Source organism: Bufo bufo, chromosome 2 (assembly GCF_905171765.1).
Source record: "Bufo bufo chromosome 2, aBufBuf1.1, whole genome shotgun sequence".
In the NCBI taxonomy this organism is placed as follows: domain Eukaryota; kingdom Metazoa; phylum Chordata; class Amphibia; order Anura; family Bufonidae; genus Bufo; species Bufo bufo.
Genome location: NC_053390.1, coordinates 529,084,340 through 529,102,633, shown reverse-complemented (window position 1 = coordinate 529,102,633; position 18,294 = coordinate 529,084,340). Strand labels below are relative to the sequence as shown.

Below are 18,294 nucleotides of genomic sequence, written 5' to 3'. Positions count from 1 at the left end.
GTTCACTTGCTCATAGGTATACACACTATGTTGGGTTTTATCCAGCAGGGAGTCGCTAGGCAGAATAAGCAAGGAGATGAAGACTGACACAGTTAAAATCCTAGGTTTACTCCATACAAAAGTCCAAAGTATTAAAGTGTGGAACAAACACTAAAATGCTCGACCCAGGTTTCACCCACTATCTGCTTCTTCCGGGTCAACTAGGCCTTGAGGCCATGTGACTTCACATTGCCTAAGAAGATGCCGCAGTGCTCAGAGCGCTGGCCTCTTCTAACAGCTTATCGACCAGGGTCCTGGGTGTCTTACTCCACCTATCCGATATTGGTGAACTATCCTGAGGATAGATCATGAATCTTAACAGATAACCCCTAAATAAGCTTAGTTATTATACATTATTCCTACTACAAGGTGACAGGTGGATGGTATTGCATGTCTGATGGATTCAAAGAATACCAAAGAGTGAATCCTTGGCCTGTGTACAATGCCCCTCCAGCCTGCATTAGGTATAGCTCTTAAAATCCGTTTTGTCAGGTGTATCACTATTAGGGTCTTTTCACACTACTTTGCAGTGTACATTTAGAGTATGCATCGGGAAAGCTTCCTGCACATACATTGAACAGACCCATAATCCCCCATTTTACTGAAGTGTGATAGAGGCCTATTGTGTTCTTCTGTCCAGTTGTAAATTGGGCATAGAGAGATGTAGGCAGCACACTGGGTGGCAGAGGTCACAGTAGCGCCTTTTCAGAAGATTTTACTCATAAGACTTTTCCTGCACTTGAGGAGGGCTGTAAACAGCACAGCAATACTGCTGGTGTCTGACACGTCCAATATCAAAGCTTCTTACTTGCAGTCAATGGTAGGCAGCGAGTACCATTTGTTACTAGTAAGGAGGCTGCAGCCGACAACTGATTTGTCAGTTTGGGCCGCTGCTGGACCAGAGGAGATTCAACACCACACCCGTATGGGACCATTGTGGAGGGGCCTGCGTTTGTAGTCGGGCTGCCATTTTTAAGAACTCTGCTGGTATGGGGAAGTTGCTGTTTTTGCCATTTACTGCCTCATTTTGACAAGTATTTGTGGCAGTCCCTTGAAAAATGGCGACTTGACTGCACTGTCCCAATATACCCTAAGAGATGGTTTGCACATGTTGTGTATCATCGTGTTTGCCACAACCTGTTTGAGCCTCCATTCAGACGTCCATAGTGCATTGCAGATCCGCAATACACCCGGCTGGCACCCCCATTGAAATGCCTACTCTTGTCCGCATTTGCGGACAAGAATAGGACATGCTCTATTTTCTTGCGGACCGGAAGATCGGAGCCGCGCTCTGGAAATGCGGATGCGGAGAGCACATAGTGTGCTGTCCGCATCCATTCCGTCCCCATAGAGAATCAATAGGTCCGCACCCGTTCAGCACAATTGCGGAACGGATGCGGACCACACTTGCGGACGTGTGAATGGAGCCTAATAAAGATGACCTGTAATTAGAGATCAGTTCTAAACTATCTGAATTTGCTTAGAATTTCTCAAAAATTCATCTTCCCTGCGAACCCAAAGTTTTTGCAATTCTATTCGGGCAAATTGCTCAAAATGAAGTCCACCACTTTAGAGATTGGAAAGGAAGATAAAGGCTGAGCATCACATGATCCGTTGCTGGGCCTTGGCCTGCAGGCTTGCCCATAATGCCTTGCAGTCAGCCTCAGCCAATCAGGGGGTGCAATATTGACATCTGCCACTTGCACCATATGAAAGTCTGAATAGGGAAACCAGGTGTATTCTGATCTTGTACATTGATGTGACAGGACATCTGTCAGAGAGACAGCAAAGAAAGATTTATCTTTAGACACACAATACACCTAGTTTAGGGAGAGTTTTCAACTGTTGCTCCAACCTGGTGCCTATCAGCAAATTAATTCCGGCCAATTGAACAAACAGGATTAGTCTTAGGCTGAATGCACATGGCCGTGTTCCACGGCTGTGAGCGGTCCGTGGTATCCCGGCCTGGATTCCTGCTGACAGCAGGAGCGCACGGCGTCATTGGTTGCTATGACGCCGTGCGCTTCATGCCGCTGCTGCACTACAGTAATACACTCGTATAGATCATAGAGTGTATTACTGTAGTGCAGCGGCGGCATGAAGCGCACGGCGTCATAGCAACCAATGATGCCGTGCGCTCCTGCTGTCAGCAGGAATCCAGGCCGGGATACCACGGACCGCTCACAGCCGTGGAACACGGCCTTACCTGGACTGTGCCCTTTTTCTATCAAACACCCTGTCCCTTGGCCCTGTGGATTTCTGAGTCAACAGATTGGGCCGGTAGCTGCTCTGTCTTGTCCAGTCTACTGTCATAGAGGACATTCAGCGCGACAGGTGGTGGTCACACACCAAAGTGGACAGAATTGTCCTCTGCAAGTATAGAGATAAATCAGGCATGGATCTGTGATGATATTCACACACCGCCGACTGAGGCCAAGAAACACATCTGCTGTTGCTGATAGTGGCTATTTATCAACGACCCAATTATGCCATTACTGCTACCCCTACACAGCTGCACACCTCCTGTCTTGTCTATCAGGTATCATACTATACTGCTATGGCTATTACTGCCACTACTACGCTGCATACACAGCCACACATAGCCTACCTTGTCCTTCGGGTTCTATAATGTGCGGCTATTACTACCCATACACAGCTGCACATCTCCTGCCTTGTGCATGAGATTGCATACTGTGTTGCTGCCAGTGCAGCTAATAATGCTCTTGTTGCCATTACTACTACCCTTACACAACCGCACATCTGCTGCCTTGTCCATTAAGTTCCATACTGTACCGCTGCTGTTGCTCCCAAAAAGGGATAATTTTTGAACCGCTTGTTCAAAACAAGTTATTGCTTTTTTAGACCCAAAACATAGCTGGCGGTCTGTCTATATACAGGGCACAGTGTACTGACATGCTGTGCCAGAATCAAGCCAAGCTTGGGGGGGGGGGGGGGGGGCGGCATCGGCAGGAGCAGCGATGTGTGCTCTGGTCTGCGTGGTGTACTCTGCGGCAGCCAGTTTAAATCCGTACACCAGTACAGCGCTGACAGGTCAGCGCTGTACAAGAATTATGAATTTAATAAGCTGTAAAATCCAGGACTTTGGGTCCTATTTTGAGTAGGGAAACGGCATAATTGATTAATGAGGTCAATTACAAAAATCATTTTTAAGCTATTTAGAACAGTTTGAAAGCAAGTTGTAAAAAAGGTTTAGTTACTCTTTTTAACCACCTCCGGACCGCCTAACGCAGGATCGCGTTCCGGAGGTGGCAGCCCTGCGCACAGTCACGCATATATGCGTCATCTCGCGAGACGCGAGATTTCCTGTGAACGCGCGCACACAGGCGCGCGCGCTCACACAGGCGCGCGCGCTCACAGGAACAGAAGGTAAGAGAGTTGATCTCCAGCCTGCCAGCGGCGATCGTTCGCTGGCAGGCTGGAGATGTGTTTTTTTTAACCCCTAACAGGTATATTAGACGCTGTTTTGATAACAGCGTCTAATATACCTGCTACCTGGTCCTCTGGTGGTCCCCTTTGTTTGGATCGACCACCAGAGGACACAGGTAGCTCAGTAAAGTCCCACCAAGCACCACTACACTACACCCCCCCCCCCCCGTCACTTATTAACCCCTTATTAGCCCCTGATCACCCCATATAGACTCCCTGATCACCCCCCTGTCATTGATTACCCCCCTGTCATTGATCAACCCCCTGTAAAGCTCCATTCAGACGTCCGCATGATTTTTACGGATCCACTGATAGATGGATCGGATCCGCAAAACGCATCCGGACGTCTGAATGAAGCCTTACAGGGGCATGATCAATGACTGTGGTTATCACCCCATATAGACTCCCTGATCACCCCCCTGTCATTGATTACCCCCCTGTAAAGCTCCATTCAGATGTCCGCATGATTTTTACGGATGCACTGATAGATGGATCGGATCCGCAAAACGCATCCGGACGTCTGAATGAAACCTTACAGGGGCATGATCAATGACTGTGGTTATCACCCCATATAGACTCCCTGATCACCCCCCTGTCATTGATTACACCCCTGTCATTGATCAACCCCCTGTAAAGCTCCATTCAGATGTCCGCATGATTTTTACGGATCCACTGATAGATGGATCGGATCTGCAAAACACATACAGGCGTCTCCCTGGAGCCTTCCAGGGGGGGTGATCAATGACTGTGGTGATCACCCCATATAGACTCCCTGTTCACCCCCCTGTCATTGATCACCCCCCCCTGTCATTGATCACCCCCCCTGTCATTGATCACCCCCCTGTAAGACTCCATTCAGACATTTTTTTGGCCCAAGTTAGCGGAATTATTTTTTTTTTTCTTACAAAGTCTCATATTCCACCAACTTGTGTCAAAAAATAAAATCTCACATGAACTCACCATACCCCTCACGGAATACAAATGCGTAAAATTTTTTAGACATTTATATTCCAGACTTCTTCTCACGCTTTAGGGCCCCTAGAATGCCAGGGCAGTATAAATACCCCACATGTAACCCCATTTCGGAAAGACACCCCCAGGTATTCCGTGAGGGGCATATTGAGTCCATGAAAGATTGAAATTTTTGTCCCAAGTTAGCGGAACAGGAGACTTTGTGAGAAAAAAATTAAAAATATCAATTTTCACTAACTTGTGCCAAAAAAAAAAAAATTCTATGAACTCGCCATGCCCCTCATTGAATACCTTGGGGTGTCTTCTTTCCAAAATGGGGTCACATGTGGGGTATTTATACTGCCCTGGCATTCTAGGGGCCCCAAAGCGTGAGAAGAAGTCTGGTATCCAAATGTCTAAAAATGCCCTCCTAAAAGGACTTTGGGCACCTTTGCGCATCTAGGCTGCAAAAAAGTGTCACACATCTGGTATCGCCGTACTCAGGAGAAGTTGGGGAATGTGTTTTGGGGTGTCATTTTACATATACCCATGCTAGGTGAGAGAAATATCTTGGTCCAATGCCAACTTTGTATAAAAAAATGGGAAAAGTTGTCTTTTGCCAAGATATTTCTCTCACCCAGCATGGGTATATGTAAAATGACACCCCAAAACACATTCCTCAACTTCTCCTGAATACGGCGATACCAGATGTGTGACACTTTTTTGCAGCCTAGGTGGGCAAAGGGGCCCATATTCCAAAGAGCACCTTTCGGATTTCACAGGTCATTTTTTACAGAATTTGATTTCAAACTCCTTACCACACATTTGGGCCCCTAGAATGCCAGGGCAGTATAACTACCCCACAAGTGACCCCATTTTGGAAAGAAGACACCCCAAGGTATTCCGTGAGGGGCATGGCAAGTTCCTAGAATTTTTTATTTTTTGTCACAAGTTAGTGGAAAATGATGATTTTTTTTTTTTTTTTTTTTTTTTTCATACAAAGTCTCATATTCCACTAACTTGTGACAAAAAATAAAAACTTCCATGAACTCACTATGCCCATCACGAAATACCTTGGGGTCTCTTCTTTCCAAAATGGGGTCACTTGTGGGGTAGTTATACTGCCCTGGCATTCTAGGGGCCCAAATGTGTGGTAAGGAGTTTGAAATCAAATTCTGTAAAAAATGACCTGTGAAATCCGAAAGGTGCTCTTTGGAATATGGGCCCCTTTGCCCACCTAGGCTGCAAAAAAGTGTCACACATCTGGTATCTCCGTACTCAGGAGAAGTTGGGGAATGTGTTTTGGGGTGTCATTTTACATATACCCATGCTGGGTGAGAGAAATATCTTGGCAAAAGACAACTTTTCCCATTTTTTTTATACAAAGTTGGCATTTGACCAAGATATTTATCTCACCCAGCATCGGTATATGTAAAATGACACCCCAAAACACATTCCTCAACTTCTCCTGAATACAGAGATACCAGATGTGTGACACTTTTTTGCAGCCTAGGTGGGCAAAGGGGCCCATATTCCAAAGAGCACCTTTCGGATTTCACTCGTCATTTTTTACAGAATTTGATTTCAAACTCCTTACCACACATTTGGGCCCCTAGAATGCCAGGGCAGTATAACTACCCCACAAGTGACCCCATTTTGGAAAGAAGAGACCCCAAGGTATTTCGTGATGGGCATAGTGAGTTCATAGAAGTTTTTATTTTTTGTCACAAGTTAGTGGAATATGAGACTTTGTAAGAAAAAAAAAAAGAAAAATCATCATTTTCCGCTAACTTGTGACAAAAAATAAAAAGTTCTATGAACTCACTATGCCCATCAGCGAATACCTTAGGGTGTGTACTTTCCGAAATGGGGTCATTTGTGGGGTGTTTGTACTGTCTGGCCATTGTAGAACCTCAGGAAACATGACAGGTGCTCAGAAAGTCAGAGCTGCTTCAAAAAGCGGAAATTCACATTTTTGTACCATAGTTTGTAAACGCTATAACTTTTACCCAAAGCATTTTTTTTTTTTACCCAAACATTTTATTTTTATCAAAGACATGTAGAACAATAAATTTAGACCAAAATTTATATATGGATCCCGTTTTTTTTGCAAAATTTTACAACTGAAAGTGAAAAATGACATATTTTTGCAAAAAAATCGTTAAATTTCAATTAATAACAAAAAAAGTAAAAATGTCAGCAGCAATGAAATACCACCAAATGAAAGCTCTATTAGTGAGAAGAAAAGGAGGTAAAATTCATTTGGGTGGTAAGTTGCATGACCGAGCAATAAACGGTGAAAGTAGTGTAGGTCAGAAGTGTAAAAAGTGGCCTGGTCTTTCAGGGTGTTTAAGCACTGGGGGCTGAGGTGGTTAAAGTTTCAATTTCTAGATTTATACAGACAGCCAAACCCTTTAGACTCGTTCATACTTGAGTAATGATCTTAAAAGACAGTTTCATTTAAAATGGTCTAAGGATGTCCTGTAATTTACCAGTTATAGCAACTTAAAGGCTATGTTCACCTTTGGAGGAAATTTTTGTTTGATTGCATTCCACTCATTTTTGGCTATAAATCATATTTTCAATTAGTCTTTATTAAAAATATTGAGCCATTCTATCACAAAGGGTTAACTGTTTTTCTAACTGTGTGACTGGTACTTGCACTTTCGCTTTGGCCGGTCCTCTAATTACACTTATGTCTAAACTACTAAGAGATCATAAAAACTTATTAAAGCCACATTCCTATCAGTAAGATCAGAACTGAGCTTTAATGAGTGTTCATAGTGTCAGAGCAGAGATAAGGAGCCCGTCAGCTCCTCAGATGACGGAAATGTCATAAAATCCACAGGCTGCTGCTATTACAGCATCTCAACTCTGTACACAAAAAAGGATTCCATATTTTTACTAAAGACCAATTGAAAAAATGAATTTCTCGCCCATTTTCCTTGGGGGACACAGAAGACCTTGGGTATAGCTCAGCTCCCTCGGAGGCGTGACACTAAGTGAAGACTATTAAGCCCCTCCTCCACAGCTATACCCTCAGCCTGGAGAGAGAGACTGCCAGTTTTTGCTTAGTGTCCAAGGAGGCAAGACACTCCCTGCTCTGCAGGGCTGTTTTCTCCTTGTTTAAATTTTCCTTTTCTTCCAGGGACAACAGAGACGCACTAGACCTCTCTGTTTCTCCCGGGGTCGAGCTGCGCCAGTGCAGTGCTGCCTCCCCCACAGAAGGCAAGGTGGATCAGGGCAGCCTCGCTCCCCTACATCCCGCCAGCGCAAGGGTCGCCCGAACGCCAAGTCCCTCTTCCAGCGTCCTGCCACTACGGTGCCAGTAGCTGAAGGGGCGACCCTGCTGGAACGGACCGAGGGTGAAGACGGCTGATGGTGAGAGAGTGGCTTCTCCAGCCCTACATCCCCCCACCCTGGTCTCCTGCGTGCCTGACCCCCATACAGTGCTTCTGGACCCTTCTGTCCCTGCTGGCCCATGGGTACCGCAGGGCGACAATCTCTCCCTGATCCCTCTCCTCCCTTCCTGGCCTCCATAGGACATTGCAGCTCCCACCGCTAGCTGCAGAATGCTGTACCATTGTTTCAGCCACATTGCCTCCCTTCTCCTGCCGGTGTCCCTCCCAGGGAACGCTGCACTCGCATCCGCGCGGGCACCCGGTCTCGGGGTCCCCCCATCGATGCGCTGCTCAGGGCCCTGGGCTCATTCCTGACGGCAGTGGCGTAAGCCCCGGCAAATTTTGGCAGGCTTCGTGGCCTGCGGCGTGGGCTCCCCCGGCCGGCATTAGACTTCAGCACGATGCTCCAACGATCCGGCCGACCGTCTGTGCATTCCGGCCGAATTTTGGTCCAGGCTTCGCGGCATGCTGGGCCGCATTCCGGCGCTCCACCCGGGCTCCTGACTCTTCCGGTCCGTGGGGTGGGCACCCGCGGCCGGTATGTACACGCAATTCCACTCCGGCTCAGGTCTCAGCGGTATCTCGATTTCTGTGCGGCCCCGGTCAGCCGGGTGCCGCAAAAATTTAGGCCCCGGCTTCACGGCCTACTAGGCCGCAAAATTCCGGCCTCTGTTGGAGGGGGTGGGAACTTCTCCAGGCGCAAATTCTTCCCGCCTGGAGGTTCCCCCACCCCCAGGGGATCGCAGGGCCGCCCCCCAGGCCGGATCCCTGTTAACCGTTTGGGTACCGGAGGCTCCCGATGGGCCTCTATGGCTGGCCCCCTTTTTTCCTGCTTCTCAAAGAGGCTGTGCACCTGTATGGTGGCCACCCTTTCTGCCTCAGAGAGGCTGTGTTATTAAAATAAAAAAAATATAAAAAAACTGAAATAGACAACTAATGAATTTCTTGTGAGCTGCGCAGGAGGCTGCAGCCTCATCTCAGTACTGCTGCCTGTATGCATGCCCCTCTTCCATAGACGGCATGGTGTCGCGCTCCCCGACTGTGGCGCTGGCCAGGTGCATGTTCCCCTTCTAGGCGGTTTCTTGCCCTCTCCCGGGATACAGCGCTTGCCAAGTGCATGCGGCATTTTCGGTAGGTAGAATTCGCCACCCTCCAGTTATGGTGCCCGCCATGTGCATGACCCCCCCTTCCTAGGCGGGATACTGCTCTCTCTCTGGCTGCGGGCTGGCCTGGTGCATGACCCCCTTCTATAGGCGGAATACTGCACTCTTACCGGATACGGTGCTGGCCATGTGCACGACCCCCTTCCATAGGCGGAACGCTGCACTCTCACTGGATTCGCTGCCGGGCATGTGCATGACCCCCTTCCATAGGTGGAATTTGCACTCTCACCGGATACGGTGCTGGCCTTGTGCACGACCCCCTTCCATAGGTGGAATCTGCACTCTCACCGGATACGGTGCTGGCCTTGTGCACGACCCCCTTCCATAGGGGAACGCTGCACTCTCGCTGGTTTCGCTGCCGGCCATGTGCGGACCCCCTTCCATAGGCGGTATGCTGCACTCTCATTGGATTCGCTGTCGGCCTTGGGCATGCCTCCTTCCCTCAGGCGGCATGCATACACTCTCACTGACTGGGGTTGTTCTCTCGCCGGTAAGTTGCTGGCCATGTGCATGACCCCCTTCCATGGCGGGGTGCTTGCAACTCTCACTGGATCCGCTGCCGGCCATATGCATGCCCCCTTCCGTGGGCGGTGTACTGCACTCTCACGGGATTCGCTGCCGGCCATGGGCATGTCTCCTTTTCTCAGGCAACACACACTCTCGCCAGTACGTTGCTGGCCATGTGCATGACCCCCATCCATGGCGGGGTGCTCGCACTCTCCCTGGTTGCGATACTAGCCATGGGCATGACCCCCCCCTTTCTGGGCGGCATACTGCACTCTCACCGGATACGTTGCTGGCCATGAGCATGGCCTCTAACATGGGTGGAGTGCTTGCACTCCCATTGGATACGGTGCTGGCCTTGTGCGTGACCACCCCTCATTCCATGGGCGGAATTTTGCATGCTCACGGGACTCGCGGCTGTCCTTGTATATGCTGTGCTGGACTTGTACATGTCCCCATTCATTGGCGGAGGAGTTGTACTCTCACGAAATTTGGTGTTTGGTGGATTATTGCACACTCACTTAATGCTAGGATAACCCGGTGCATGTCCCCCTTTCACTAGGTGGACGTCCTGCTGGATGCTGTGTGGCCATGTGCATGGCCCTCTCCTGGGCGGAATATGGTATGTCCTACTTCTCTGAAGTAGGTACTGGCCTTGGGCATCACCCCCTTGTGGGGCGGGCCTTGCACTTTTTGCTGTCTGCAGTGTTTGCCAAGTACATTTCCCCCCTTTCTAGGCGGACTGCTTGCGTTCCATCGCATGCCATACTAGTCTTGTGCATAACCCCCTTGCAGGTTGCACCTTGCACTTCCGTAGATTCTGTGGCTGGCCCTCTTCGCTGAGTGACTATTTTGCAGTGAGCGGATGTTCTTGTGCGCTCTGTGCGTTGTTTGGGCCGTGTATGCCTTCTCCTCCCGTAGGTGGGTTGGCCTTCTCACTGCTTACGGGGCTGCTCGTACGTATGCCTCCCTTCCTCCTGCGACATACTTTTTTTCTCTTGGGATACGATAATTGCCGCAAGCCTTGCACTCTTCTCTGAAGAGATCTTTCTGTCCACCTGACCCGGACGGGCTCTACTTGCTCTCTACTGCAGCGAGCTGGGTGGTACTCATTCTCTGGTTTGGAATGTATATTGCGTTTCCGTTGTGACGGTATCCACCATGTTCGTTGGCCCTTCCACCTGGGGAGTGTTCTTGGTTCCTAGATGCGTACCCATTCGTCCTCCCGCGGCATTGCTTCCCTGCGCAAGCGGTCACATGGTCGAGAGTGCTGTCTGCAGCGCCCCTCGAAGTTTACGTTGGCTCTGGCGGGACTACGGTTCCCTCGCCTATTACCATTCCTCCTCTTCGGATGCAGTATGGTATGAGTCCTTCCTGTTGGCACCCTCTGTGCTTCAGGCTGATCTGCTACCAGTTTCGGGCCGCTCTTCTCGGAAGGTTGCCCAACTTCTCTTGGGTGCTCGATTACTCAGGTCTGGGGGACCTCCACTTTGGGTTCATCAGGGTATTCGCCTTCTGCGAGGCGGTGAGCCGGGCGTCTCGGAGTAGCGGGGGTTCTGCTTTTGAGCTGTCCTATGGCTTCCCTGTTGACCACTCCTCCTTTTGGTTGGAGGGTATCATGCCTGTCTCTGTCTCGACTGATTTTTCTCGCTGGCTCTGTTTGGCTCCCGCTGGAACAAGATCACTCCGATGTGGCTTCTGCCCCGGCCAGGCTTCAGAGGCTGTTCCTTCACTGCCCTCCCCTCTGGGGAGAACATGGTTGTTCACGTGGATAGTTTCAGTGTTTCCTTATGGCCTCGTACGGTCTCCCTCGTTCACACTGGCTGTACTAGCTGTGTGCCTATTTACCGGATCTGCCGCGTGCTGTTCTCCCGCTGGGTGCAGATTGCTTTTTCCATTCTGGGCAATGGTCCTGCTGTGGACTTATCTTTTCGGTAACTTGGGAGGACTACTTCTTCTGTCAAGATTGTCTTTAAATCCCCCACACCGGGACTGTAGAACACCTTCCTGGTGGCTACAGCGACATGGACTTTAGTCTGTCTTGTCCTGGCATCTGTCGGATGCTGGGCGGGCCCTTTTCGGTTCCTTCAGTTTGTCCTTCTGCTCCCCCACTCCGGGTGGATACGGGACGACGTTGCTCGGGGGTCGACGGGACCAGTTTTGCCAACCCCTTTGCCGTGTCACTGATCTGCGCCTGATCACATTGGGTTTTCTCCGCTTGCCCAGTCGATTCCAGCGGGCACGCTAGTTTTCGCTCCCGGCCGTGCTTCGTCCAGGATCTGTTGTCTGACTTAGGGTTCTTACCTGGGGTTCTGTAGGAAGCTGGGCATTCCCCCACTATGCCTTTCTCTCCCCATGATTCTGTCTTTCTCCAGTCCGACCTGGGGCTGGGACTCTGTTACTTGAAGTGTCAAGTGTCGGCGCTGTCCTTCCTCTTCCAGCGTTCCCTGGCCCTCTGGGCCTGTTAAGACCTTCTTCCATGGAGTGGCTCTTTGGTTCCTCTGTACCGTCCCCCGGTACCGCCCTGGGAACTACATACTGAGCTCGCGTCGCTCCACTCTTTCCCTTGGAGCCGTTACAGAAGTTCTCTCTCTATTCCTTCTGTCCTGTACGGTGGTGTTTCTGTAGCCATCGTGTCTTTGCAGTTTTTACTTGGGCATCTCCGACTCTTGTTGACGCTCGGTCTCTTGTGTTTCCAGGAGGTCCGCGCAAAGGTTGACGGCTCCAGGGTGGCTTTCCTCCGCTTTATCAGAATGGTTATTGCTGAGGTTACCGCAACAAGGGCAGAGTTCTGCCTTTGGTGTCACCGTTTATTTCACCAGAGCGGTCGGTGCCTCCTGGGTCGGAGGCATTGGGCTTCGGCCATGCAATTGTGCAAGGTGGCCACGGTCTTCCTTGCACGCCTTACCAAGCTCTACAGGGTGCATACTCGTGCTTCGGCGGCTGCTGCCCTTGGGCCACCTGGGTTTGCAGGCGGTATTTCCTTGATGCCTTCGGGTGCTTCGCCTTGGTGCTGTGGTCCCTCCCCTCTTGGACTGCTTTTGAACGTCCCAAGGTCTTCTGTGTCCCCCAAGGAAAATGGGCGAGAAAACGAGATTTTTGTATAACTTGCCAGTAAAATCTCTTTCTCGCTCTTCCTTGGGGGACACAGCACCCACCCATTCATTGCTTTTTTCTGCACGGTTTCAGAGTTTTGTTTTACCCGTTGGGTAGTTGGCTTGTTGTTTCCACTTGTTGGACTTTGCCTTTTCTCACTACTTGGACACGCAACTGGCAGTCTCTCTCTCCAGGCTGAGGGTATAGCTGTGGAGGAGGGGCTTAACAGTCTTCACTTAGTGTCACGCCTCCTAGGGAGCTGAGCTATACCCAAGGTCTTCTGTGTCCCCCAAGGAAGAGCGAGAAAGAGATTTTACTGGTAAGTTATACAAAAATCTCGTTTTTCGCTTTATAGAAGTACAATGCAATAATAAAAAAAAAATGTCCCCAAAGGTGTACATAGCCTTTAAAGTGACTAGTATTGTATGTAAGGCTACTTTCACACTCTCGTTTGGTGCAGATATGTCATGGATCTGCACAGACGGATCCGTTCAGATAATACAACCATCTGCATCCGTTTAGAACGGGTCCGTTTGTATTATCTGTAACAGCCAAGACGGATCCATCTTGAACACCATTGAAAGTCAATGGAGGACGGATCCGTTTTCTATTGTGCCAGATTGTGTCATAGAAAATGGATCTGTCCCCATTGACTTACATTGTGTGCCAGGACGGATCCGTTTGGCTCAGTTTCATCAGACGGATGGTGTCCACCTCCAAAGTGGAATGGAGACGGAACGGAGGGAAACTGATGCATTCTGAGCGGCTCCTTTTCCATTCAGAATGCATCAGGGCAAAACTGATCTGTTTTGGACCGCTTGTGAGAGCCCTGAACGGATCTCCCAAACGGAAAGCCAAAACGCCAGTGTGAAAGTAGCCTAACGTGGCCTAACATGATACAAAAACTAGGAGTTATATTATTGCATCGGTAACTGTTTTAAATGTCTTCGAACAGGCTGTCGGTTTCAGTTGCATACCTAACAACAAGGATGAAGATGGTCTCGTTGAACTTGTGTTTAATAAAAAGGAAGCAGACATCCGTTCTCAGCAGCAGCAGTTGGTAGAATCCCTGCACAAAATCTTGGGAGGGCACCAGACCCTTACTGTAAATGTGGAGGGAGTGAAAGCATTACCTGATGACCAGTAAGTAATGATTAATACAATTTCATGTCATTTTTTACAGGATTTTTTTTTTTAACTTGTGAATTGGAAAAGCAAGAAAGGTAAATGGCAGCCATTACACCAGAGGTGACCAAACTTTTCTGGCTCCCGAGCCACTTTCAGATATGACAGTCGTTGAGTCCTGCTGCGTATTACAAGGGATAATCTCTTTTAAAACTATTGGATATAGCACCAAGGTCAAAACCATATTGTTGGCAGGCTACTTGGGTACTGGATAGAGCCATCGTCTGCTTTAAGGCCTGTTTGTGTCTGACGCTGTTAGCTGCCGCAAACATCTGATCAGACGGGGTGTTGGACCCTCACAGATCTGATATTGATGACCTATCCTCAGGATAGGTGATTAATATCTAAGTTGTGCGAGACCACACTAAATGTATAACCAAGTCTCATATTAAGTGCCAGTGGTGTGGTTTTGACCCTGGTGCCATGCTTCATTATGGTGTCACTATAACACAGTAGTCCTAGTGACACATGTGGCCCCGGATCTACTAGTTGGCAAACACGCATTACACTATGAACACCATATGTATGAATTTGTCCAGACAGGAGTCTGAAAAATTGTCGTAGAGTTATCAGCTGTTTTCTCCTCCACCCCTTTCTAAACGAACTTTCTCTCTGAAATGTGAGAAATCCATCTTGTGAGACCAGGACAGGCTTTCTGCTCATTGAATGTTCAGATTACGTCATCCAATAGTCTATGGAAAGGAGGGGGATGAAGAGGAAGAAAATGCATAGAGATTCGAGCTGTCTCTTTGTATTCTATTCATAGACATGATGGCCCGCTAGTCTCCACTCCAGCATCTCAGGGACAACTGTGATGCAGCCTTTAGACGGGGAAAACGCTAAAAATGATATAAAAGTCATATAATGGTCAGATATAGTGTTGTCACTCATTTATACACACATTGAATATTTGAAAGTTTTGTGATACTTAAAGTCTGTAATCAGTAGATTAGCAAGTGATTAATCCATGTGTGCTCTGCAGGACTTCTATAAGACTGCATCAGGAACTGCTACACACTGAGGGTTTTCTGGGGAGCACCTAGCCCAAAAGAGTCATTATGTACACTGGCTCCTGTCTTTTTCTGTTTTCCGGTCCTCCGCTTGTTTTCTTGGCCACATCTGCCACTGAGGCCAGTAATTGGCCTCAACAGAGCATATAACCATATCCATGCACCATCCAGAAGGAAGAAGCCAGGGACCAGAAAATATAGAACCTGGAGCCAGCCTTCAGGAACGCAGCAGCAAGCAGGCAAATATGACTCTTTTTGGGAGGTGATGCAGGCTAGGGGTCTTTCCTTTAAAAGTTATTTTTCTCTTTTCAGAAAACCTCTTTTCAGAAAACCCCTTTAACCAGATTGCTAATAGTTGAACATAGGTGATTGCTGGTCCAATTGACAAATATATTGCCAGCTTAATATGGATTGTTTCTAGGGAGCAGCACAGGGAAGGATGCTTATGGAGCCATGTATAGGTTGCTGTATGGAGGGTGATACCACACCTAAGATCAGTGTTCAGATGTAGAATTGGACTATGTTGCAATAAATAACGCCCATGAAGTCCACTTACTTCACTTTGGCTTCCTAGTCTGTTTCCTGTTTAAAGTAACTGTCTTCTGGAAGCTCCATTATATTCTCTGTACACTGTTACAGGAGGAGTTCCTCCTTAATATGAATAATGTAATTGCATCGGGTTGAAGACTTGCTCTTTACTTTCTAGAACTGAAGTGATCATCTATGTAGTGGAGCGCTCACCAAATGGCACCTCCAGAAGAGTTCCTGCTACAGCTTTAAACTGCCACTTTGAGCAGGTCAATGTCAAGTCCAACTTGCAGCAGCTTGGAGTCACTTTAACCATTGCTAGAACCGAGCTGTCCCCTGCACAGATTAAACAGCTTCTTCACAATCCACCAGCTGGTAAGGACTCTTATTTAAAGAGGACCTTTCATTACAATAAAAAAATGTAAACTAAGCATACAGACATGGAGAGCGGCGCCCAGGGATCTCCCTGCACTTACTATTATCCCTTGGTGCCGCTCCGTTCTCCCGGTATAGGCTCCGGTAGCTTCATATGTTCAGTTCAACTGGGAGGAGTGCTCAGCGCTCAGCTCATAGCTACAAACTTGGGAGAAGGAGATGCCGGCAGGCTCCTCACAGTTGAGCCGAACATATGAAGCTACCGGAGCCTATACCGGGAGAACGGAGCGGCGCCCAGGGATAATAAGTGCAGGGAGATCCCTGGGCGCCGCTCTCCATGTCTGTATGCTTAGTTTACATTTTTTATTGTAGTGAAAGGTCCTCTTTAATGGCAGGGCCAATAATCCATTATGTTTTCCTGCTTGCATGATCTATTTCTCTTAGGGTCCATTCACACGTCCGTAGTGCATTGCGGATCAGAATACACCCGGCCGGCACCCCCATAGAAATGCCTATTCTTGTCCGCAATTGCGGACAAGAATAGGACACGTTCTATTTTTTTTTTCCGGAACCGCGGACCGGAAGATTGGTGGCGCGCCCCAGAAATGCTGATACGGGCAGCATACTGTGTGCTGTCTGCATCCATTCCGTCCCCATAGAGAATGAATGGGTCCGCACCCGTTCCGCAATTTGCTGAACGGATGTGGACCCATTATTACGGACGTGTGAATGGAGCCTTAGCTTGATACAGTTGACCTCCGATTAAAGGTGGCCATACACATTAGAACGACATCAGTTGGACCTGATGATTTTGGTAGGACAGGACCACCATCTAATGTGTATGGGGGGTGTCCCAACTCCCCCTCAGCTGCAGATGTCAGGAGAAAGAAGGATCTTTCAACATGTCTAATGTTCTCTTCTCAAGGGAGTTAAGCGGTTGTCTGGCCACAGGTTTTTCCTCCCATTTCCGTTGAGAACACATACTCGGCCAAGTCCAGAATGCATCTATGTAGGAGGAATAGTTGTTTTGTTGGCCAATTGATAATTCGGCCAACCGCTATCTAAGGCGTGTGGCCACATTTGGGTGATTTATCGTTCCCATCTAATACTTTTTCAGTGTGAACTCCACCTAGATACACAATGCAGCTTCCATCCTGGGTTTTATGGTGTACCCTTTCTCATTTTTAACCATATCAGTAAGGTCTACCATGCTTTCACACTATGCAGACCAAGCGTCCGCATTTACAATGAAAAGACCTTTTTATATGGGTTGTCTATGTAATAAAGGGGGTACTAAATTATATATTCATTTATTTCAAGGTGTGGATCCAGTCATTTGGGATCAAGCAAAAATTGATAATCCTGATCCAGATAGGTGAGTGTTTTATGGAAGCCTTTTTTCTAGCATCTGTTTCTTACAAACGCTTGTATATAGCAATAATCCAGAATTTATGTGGGCTCTACAGTTAATACCTGGAGCCACACTGTGTCTGGCCTTTACATGGTTTTGCCATTTCATGACATCATCTTGAGTATACCCAAATAAGTTCTTGCTTCTTACAGGACACCAAGGCTTTGTTCACACACAGCAAATTAACTGATTAATTGTGGATATTTCAGCGTAGAATTTAATGCAAAATATAAACCAGGTGAATTGGTTTTAACAAAATATCAGGGTAGATTTGAGGGCATGCTGCATATTATTATATCCACAGCTTGACCTATATGTCCCAGATTAGTTTTTTGCGTACTTCATTTACATCTCTGCCTTGCAAAGATGAAAATGGTGTAAAAGTCTTTGCAGTTTATTATACATAAATTCTATCCTAAACCAAAAATGGTTTAAAGCCTGGCTTATATTAAGGTGGCTGGTTTGGAGTCTACATCTGGTGGGCTTGTAGCCAACACCATAGACTTTCCTTAGACTCTGTGCTGCTCTGCCAGGAGCTGCTGACTGTACTGTTTGGACTATGGGGATCATTTACTATAAGATATACGCCAGTTTCGCAGATCGCGGCGTAAAGGTTATTCGTGCTGCAATTTGCCACTTTTCCCCGCTCACACCAGGTCTAAAAAAAAGTGGGCGTGGGTGGGGAAGGGGACGGCCAACAGGCCCGTCTCGTTTATCATTTTCCACGCCTGTTTTAGGCCTATATTTAAGCCAGCAAGGAAGCTACATTTAGTCCAGCGGTGGATGCGTTGAAGTTATATAGATGTCGGTGCCTCTTCATAACTTTGGCAGCTCCAGCGCAGGGGTTATTAAGACCGACGTCTAAAACGCCGGTCTTAATAAATGACCCCTTTGTTCTTTAGTAGCCACTAAAGCTGCTCATATGAAAAGATGCCATTGATCTGAGAATTAGTTGCTATTTTTGTTACAATTCATTTTTACCTTTTTATCATACTTTTACAGTTTAAATGTAATTTTTTGAATGTTTTTATATGTCTATATTCTCCTTTTTGTACATTCTAAAATGTTACTCAAAAGTTCTGACTTTAAATTCTGAAGTATATCCATAAAAATCGGTGCATCTACTAGATTAGGGAAACGGGCGTTGCGGGAAAAGGTGCGGGTGCGTTGCGGGAAAATGCGCG

General features: G+C 47.8%; 1 protein-coding gene across 4 annotated transcripts in view; it reads left to right on the top strand.

Annotated features, from left to right (window-relative positions):
- Nucleotides 1-18,294, top strand: part of NUP54 (nucleoporin 54) — a 51,650-nt gene that overhangs the window by 27,400 nt on the left and 5,956 nt on the right. For all 4 annotated transcript variants that reach the window (XM_040417957.1, XM_040417956.1, XM_040417955.1 and 1 more), the window contains 3 exons: nt 13,557-13,744; nt 15,503-15,699; nt 17,020-17,074. In XM_040417957.1, the coding sequence (XP_040273891.1) occupies nt 13,557-13,744; nt 15,503-15,699; nt 17,020-17,074 (440 nt within the window). The remainder of the gene's footprint in view (nt 1-13,556; nt 13,745-15,502; nt 15,700-17,019; nt 17,075-18,294) is intronic.